This window comes from Tachypleus tridentatus, chromosome 9 (genome assembly GCF_004210375.1).
Source record: "Tachypleus tridentatus isolate NWPU-2018 chromosome 9, ASM421037v1, whole genome shotgun sequence".
Taxonomy (NCBI): domain Eukaryota; kingdom Metazoa; phylum Arthropoda; class Merostomata; order Xiphosura; family Limulidae; genus Tachypleus; species Tachypleus tridentatus.
In genome coordinates this window covers 95,256,717-95,264,136 of record NC_134833.1, presented here as the reverse complement: position 1 = coordinate 95,264,136, position 7,420 = coordinate 95,256,717, and the positions used below count along the sequence as shown (strand labels likewise).

Genomic DNA, 7,420 nt, shown 5'->3' with positions numbered 1-7,420 from the left:
AGATCATGTACTTTTATCGTTAGTGTGTGTGAGTACTTTGCTACCAAATGTAACACTTTTGTTCTTAAAAAAAACAAAATTATAAAAATAGAGGAAAGAACCGCTGGCAATTGCATTACCCACAGCAATGGTGAAGACTTCCTTTCCCCTTTCCCAGTCAAACAGAAAGAGCCAATTTTATTCTTAAAATAACCTAAGGTTAAAAATCTCTAACTGTAGCTTGTGGGGAGATAATTTGCTTAATGTAGGACTGAATCTTCCAACACCCGTGGAAGATGGAGACTACTTCAAAGGATCCAGTTCATAATAATTTTATTATTCAAAAGCATTGTAAAAATGGACTCCCAGGCAAACAAAAACGTTAATGTTGTTTTTAAAAATAATATAATTAGAAATAAAGGAGGCTATTATGGCTGCATTACCCATAAGCATGGAGAATAATCGCTACTATTCAAAATTTTCTCATTTAAAAGATTGTTATTTATGAATTTCTTCTGTCACTAGTGAATATCGGGAAAAAACAATGAAAGTTGCTTGTTATGTTGTCAAGTTATTTGTATCGCTATTAACTTGAAACCTTACTTGTAAGGAAAGAGGGTGAATTATTCTGACTACATTTCTGCGTTTTCCTTGCCAAAGAGATCTACCAACTCTTCTTGGCCGCACAGGTTGATAATGAAAACTGTGGAATGGATGATCAGGTGGAGCGTTACCCTTCCATCTAGGTTTCTTGGTAGTCGATGGTCTCGTTATGGGTGGCCTTGTTATTGGAGGCCTTGTAATAGGTGGTCTTGTTATTGGAGGTCTGGTTATAGGTGGTCTCGTAATTGGAGGTCTGGTTATAGGTGGTCTTGTAATTGGAGGTCTGGTTATAGGAGGCCTTGTTATCGGTGGTCTTGTGATTGGAGGCCTTGTAACAGGTGGTCTTGTAATTGGAGGCCTTGTAATAGGCGGTCTTGTTATTGGAGGTCTGGTTATAGGTGGTCTTGTAATTGGAGGTCTGGTTATAGGTGGTCTTGTAATTGGAGGCCTTGTAATAGGCGGTCTTGTTATTGGAGGTCTGGTTATGGGTGGCCTTGTTATTGGAGGTCTGGTTATAGGTGGTCTTGTAATTGGAGGCCTTGTAATAGGCGGTCTTGTTATTGGAGGTCTGGTTATAGGTGGTCTTGTAATTGGAGGTCTCGTTATGGGTGGCCTTGTAATTGGAGGTCTGGTTATAGGCGGTCTTGTTATTGGAGGTCTGGTTATAGGTGGTCTTGTGATTGGAGGTCTTGTTATAGGTGGTCTTGTAATTGGAGGTCTGGTTATAGGTGGCCTTGTGATTGGAGGTCTGGTTATAGGTGGTCTTGTAATTGGAGGTCTGGTTATAGGCGGTCTTGTTATTGGAGGTCTGGTTATAGGTGGTCTTGTGATTGGAGGTCTTGTTATAGGTGGTCTTGTAATTGGAGGTCTGGTTATGGGTGGCCTTGTGATTGGAGGTCTCGTTATAGGTGGTCTTGTAATTGGAGGTCTGGTTATGGGAGGCCTTGTAATAGGCGGTCTAGTTATGGGAGGCCTTGTAATAGGCGGTCTTGTTGTTGGAGGTCTGGTTATAGGTTATAGGGTCTTGTTATGGGGGCCTTGTTATTGGAGGTCTTGTAATAGGCGGTCTTGTGATGGGGGGTCTTGTTATAGGTGGTCTAGTTATTGGAGGTCTTGTTATAGGTGGTCTTGTGATTGGAGGTCTCGTTATAGGTGGTCTAGTTATTGGAGGTCTAGTTATAGGCGGTCTTGTGATTGGAGGTCTAGTTATAGGCGGTCTTGTGATTGGAGGTCTTGTTATGGGAGGCCTTGTAATAGGCGGTCTAGTTATGGGAGGCCTTGTAATAGGTGGTCTAGTTATGGGAGGCCTGGTTATAGGTGGTCTTGTTATGGGGGGCCTTGTTATTGGAGGTCTTGTAATAGGCGGTCTTGTGATTGGGGGTCTTGTTATAGGTGGTCTGGTTATAGGTGGTCTGGTTATAGGTGGTCTAGTTATTGGAGGTCTCGTTATAGGTGGTCTTGTGATTGGAGGTCTGGTTATAGGTGGTCTTGTAATTGGAGGTCTCGTTATAGGTGGTCTAGTTATTGGAGGTCTTGTTATAGGTGGTCTTGTGATTGGAGGTCTAGTTATAGGCGGTCTTGTGATTGGAGGTCTGGTTATAGGTGGCCTTGTTATTGGAGGTCTTGTTATGGGTGGTTTGATTCCTGGTGGAAGTGTTGGATCAACAATTACAACAACAGGAGTAGTTGGTTCTCCAGGACAGCGATCAGTGCAACTTTCTTGGCAGATTTCAATGTTACAAGTTATGTACACATCCATACTGTCTGGAAAACTGAAGGCTTTTAATGACGTAAATGCAATGATGTCTGCTCCTGTATTACCCGTTTGAAGAGTTCGTTTCCAGTAATCAATAAGTTTGGGCCTTAATGGACAACCATCAAAGTCTGTGAGCTGTAGTTGCCTAGTGCTTGTGCTGTTATATTTTGGACTGTCAAATGCATAGCAATCTTTAACACTGATGTCAAAACGTTTGCTCTCATCTTGAACATATATTACAATTGTGAGTTCTTCGCCAATTTTAACAATTTCATCGATTACTCGTGACTGAGGAAAAATTCCTTTTTGAACATTCATCCAGCAGTTTATTTTATCTCCTTGGAAAGGGACCTGGGAGAAAAATTTTACACTAATGTAAACACAGGACAAGATTAAAATTTTGTGGATTTTAATGTTTTATTTAATCAATGATTGCCAGTTACTCAATAAAAGAATCTCAATCGAAAAGTCAGGTTGTTCGAGTTTTAATTGGCCTGTCCTCACGTTTAAAACAAACTCAGTTTATTTGCTTTTAGATCTTTTCAAATAATACAATACAAGTGCAGTAAAATGGTGTAAAACAAAGAATAACGCAATTTATGTTTTAATGCAAACCCATGCAATGAGTAATTTGTCTTGAATTCTAGCGTAATACGTTTTCACGCTCACTCGTAAATTATTTGGAAAATACAAAAACAAGACCCTAACTTCTTTTGGTTTTGTTTAAACAACTCTTATGTAACTTTCTAAGTTAGGTATCTTTATACTTTGTTAAAAACAAAATAAAGAAATTAAAACAATTAATGCAACCAAAACTTTCAGGTTTATTTTACTTCTGTAAATGATAGTAAATAATCGAGTATTGATTAAAAAATAAAGAATGTTCTAGGAGCTTAAATTTAAAATCCAAATCTGTAATAATCTTACCGAAATAACATCAAGCATGTCCACGACGAAAGGTTGGAAAATTATTTTCTTTTGGAAAACATCTCTCCATTGACAAGAAATCCTCCTCGCCATGTCCCACACTTCCTGGAAGGCGGGGTCCATTTGGAAAATAATGATATTGTCGTAACTAAGACTTGCGTTAGGGTCAGTTGGATTTAGAATAGATGTTGTTCCACATCCATCTTTTGGTATTTCAAACGTAAAAGAAGATTTACCAGAATCTACTTCAACATACCTGAAATAAGGATTATCGACGTAGACCCAGTTACAAACCATTTACTCATATAACTGATTCTATTTCTTTTTCCCTCCTTGGAAATGATCTGATAATATATGTTTGAACAATATATCATATTTACCTCTTGTTCTAATTCACCTCAACTCTGACTTCATTGTGTTACAACAATCGTCTACTCGTTGTGCTTTCATGATTATATAGTTTATGAAATACTGTTGTAGTTTATTTAATGAAAAACTTAACCAACTTAAAGCTGCTGAATTTTAACTAAATTTGTGTGCAAAAGTAAGATCCATTCCTATTCTGCTCATAGTGTGGTTTAACCACATTACTTGGAAAGTTGTTTTTCTTTTTTCTCAATGTACTATTTAGATTGAAAATTTCGTATAACACGTTGTACAGGTACATCATATCCTAAAATTTGAGAACAAGCTATTGCTTATAAGTAGAATTTCGTTCTAACATTGCTAAAATCTGTTTTCTCAACGAAACTAATAAAGGAAAGTATTATAACATCTGATTGTATAGTGTCTTATAAATGCATGCCAATTATAATCGAATTAGGAACGTTTTCATACGTACTTATTACTCATTTTTTGTAAAAGTGAAACTGTTTAAAACTGTCCAATTTGCTAGTTCCATCAAACAATTACTTTCCGTTTTTCTTCTGCGAATATCACATTTAAGAGCTAAATCAGGAATTATCAACTGTAAGGCATGATGTAGACTTAGTGGTATAAAGTTTCAAAATATGCATTACTGAAGTTTTGCTATTTATGAATATGAAAGGATTTATTTTAACGTTAAAAAAAAACAGTTACGTTTATAAAAATATTTTCAAGACTTAGCGTCATATTTAATATTCTCATTAGTAGCTGCCAGTATTAAATATTTTAGCATGGTTGATTTGGGTACCTGCACTTGAAATTTGAGCTTAGAATGTAACACAATCATTCGAAAGATACTTGGTAGGTAGAATAGTCTTTTGACTATTTCTGATCTGTGAACAAGTATTTATTAAATAAATTTATAATGCAATCTAATCATTATAATCATAATTTGAAGGTAATATTAACTTCCATAATGCCGAATCTATAAAACTGTCTAATTAAATATGATAGGAAAGTATCGTTAAAAATACCAAATAATTAAATGATTTTTCAATACAGATGACAAAACAGTATATATTTGTTTAAGGAATTTAGAATGTCTTTCTAGTCATTGGAAAATAAACTAATGGATAGAATGATCTTTCAGTATAATTGACTTTTGAACGTAAAATTGTTAAATTACACTACACGTTGTTTAGTTGATAGAAAAATACCTCACGTGTGGAATGAGCTTTTAATACGATAATCTGTGAAACTGGACTTTTTGGTGAAGTTACAATGTAGTATAATAAATAACAAATCGATTCGTAAGTAAAGTCATCTTTAAATACGACTGACTGCTGAAATTATGCTTGTTAAATAAGATTAGCTTGTCTTTCATCACTAGAAGAATAATTTGGTAGAAACAGCTTTAAGTAAGCCTGGCATGCAACTGTATAATTTGCTCTATTACTTTATAATGTATTATACTCGTAAAAATATTAGTTTTTTGCGTCATCTCTTAATTCATCTGAGTTGTGGATATAAAAATATAAAATGTAAAATAAGCTTAGAATACAATGTTAAAAATATAATAGGCCTAAAATTAATACCTAATATCTAGAAAAATAATTAATAGGTAGAATAAACTTTGAAAAGGGCAGCATATGAATTTATTGTCGTAAATTAACTTCAAATTACTCTGGTTATTAGAAAATAGGTCTTACATAGAACTATAATTCGGAATATGTCATCTACGGTGAATTAAATGTACGTGTTCGAAACACAGATTCTAATGCTCCAATACATAACTCTTAGCTTTAACTACACGTAAAAAAGAAAATGTATTCTTTGTCAGTAAAGTAAAATAATGGTTTCACTTTCTTCTTTTTAACTATCAAAGACGACAATAATGTTACTGAAAACGACGGTAACTAAAGTTTTTTTTGTTTTTTTTTAATTTGAATATGTCGAAAACTCTGCTCTTCAAGATATTCTAGATTACGCAGACAGATGAACGTCCAAAGAATATTGTTTAGTGAATTATTTTATTTTATTGTAATTATTTCAGATCGCTTGTGAAGTTATATCGAACTTTAGAAGATATTTATGTATGGTTGGTGACGTTTTAATACCAGAATTATTAATTTTTGCTTTCAACAATATGATTAGTTCTTTGGTATTTTTAGAAAACACTATAAAACTATTTTCTGTCTTTTCGTTTGAGTTGTGGTAACGACACAAGCGCTACTTGGGCTATTCGTCGCTAATTTTGAATAGATAAACTAGATGTTAAGACAGCTGATCAACAGCGCTCATTGTCAGTTCTTGGGTCATTTTAATCGATTAGCGGGACTTGACCACCTTCACATAACGCACCAACGATTCCAAAAGGGCGGTTCGTGGTTAAGTGGCAAGAGGACTCAAACCATGGACTCTTGGACCTACTGTAAACTTTTTCGATAAAAGTGAACTTTTGCTAAGAGTTATTTTGCATCTTACGGAGTACTAAAAGAGCCGCTATCCCCAGTGATGAGATTCAAATATTTCAACAACCGGTTTAATCTCGCTTCCCCCCCCCCCAATTTTTTGCAGTGAAAAATAATAACAAAAATATCTTACTGAAATAATTTATTTGGCATGCTTTAAATATTTCCAAATCGATACTTGATTATTATATTGAAATCTCATGATTATGGCAATTTCGTAGGACATTTTCCACATAGTCACGGAAATCATTAATGCTGATTTCGTGATGAAAAAGCTCACTGAAGTCATACAATTTTTCTTAAGCGGGTTTCCAATGGACCAGAACTCAATCAATATTCCAAGAATCTGGTTCAAGTATAGTTACTAGTTCATGAATTTTATTATCATTTTTTTTGTGCCTTAGTTTTATTTTAAGTGATCAAAATCCATCAATCTGACTTTCATATTTTTTATTACTGCTTCTAGTAGTTTTTGACGAGGAAGGCCTACATATCTTTGGTTTTCAATAAACTCAATATTATTAAGGATGTCAGAAACAATGGTTTCATCAATTTTCTTTTCAAAGGTTCCCCTACTTTCTTTGAGCATTTTAAATGCCTTAATAGACCTTTTTATTAGTTTTTTCAACTCTTGCTAAATTTAAATTTCTGGCTTGAAGGGCATTAGAAGATAAATTTCTAGTAGTATGTCTATCATTATTGTTAAATCCTCCAGTCTACATAGACTACATCATTTTTCAAACTCACCTTCTTTTCTCTGTCTGCTCTAAGATGGCTGATACCAAATGTTCACACAGGAACACAGAGGCCTACATTAGTCTGTGGCAATGTTCTTCTTCCTTCGTCTAAGACTGCTGATCTGTCACTTGTAGAGGCCCATGCGAATCCGGCCTCAAACGTTATCGTACTGATTTACAATTGTGTTATTGTGCGTGACTTTACGTAGCAAAAATCCACATAATTACAGTCGATACATTGTACATCGAGCATTAGAAAACTAAGAGCCAGTAAGAACCGGTTTGGAGAACTAGTAAAATTTTAAGAGCAAGTTCTTAAGAACCGGTGCGAGCCAGCTGAATCCCACCACTGACTATCCCTCATTTTCAAATGAAGTGAGATATTAACGAACCAAGTTCATATTGTGTTCATAGATTAGATACTGACAGAGGTTTAAGACATGTGTTAACGCTGCGGAAGATCTCTGGCGAGCCAACTTCCAATCCATGCAGTACCACAAAATATTTCTCGCGTTTTCGCTGCTGACTGGTTACATTCACTCCTTTGTCAGTAGTTCAACAGTATAGACGGCGGCAGAGAG

At 35.1% G+C, this 7,420-nt stretch overlaps 1 protein-coding gene across 1 annotated transcript; it reads right to left on the bottom strand.

The window, feature by feature from the left end:
- Nucleotides 1-537: 537 nt before the first annotated feature.
- LOC143227433 (uncharacterized) lies at nt 538-3,726 on the bottom strand. Its single transcript, XM_076458882.1, has 3 exons — nt 3,266-3,726; nt 1,620-2,689; nt 538-1,585 (listed from the first exon to the last, which is right to left on the bottom strand). Exons 1-3 carry the CDS (start codon nt 3,560-3,562, stop codon nt 538-540), a joined length of 2,415 nt encoding a protein of 804 aa, XP_076314997.1. The 5' UTR covers nt 3,563-3,726.
- Between the last annotated feature and the right edge of the window lie 3,694 nt (nt 3,727-7,420).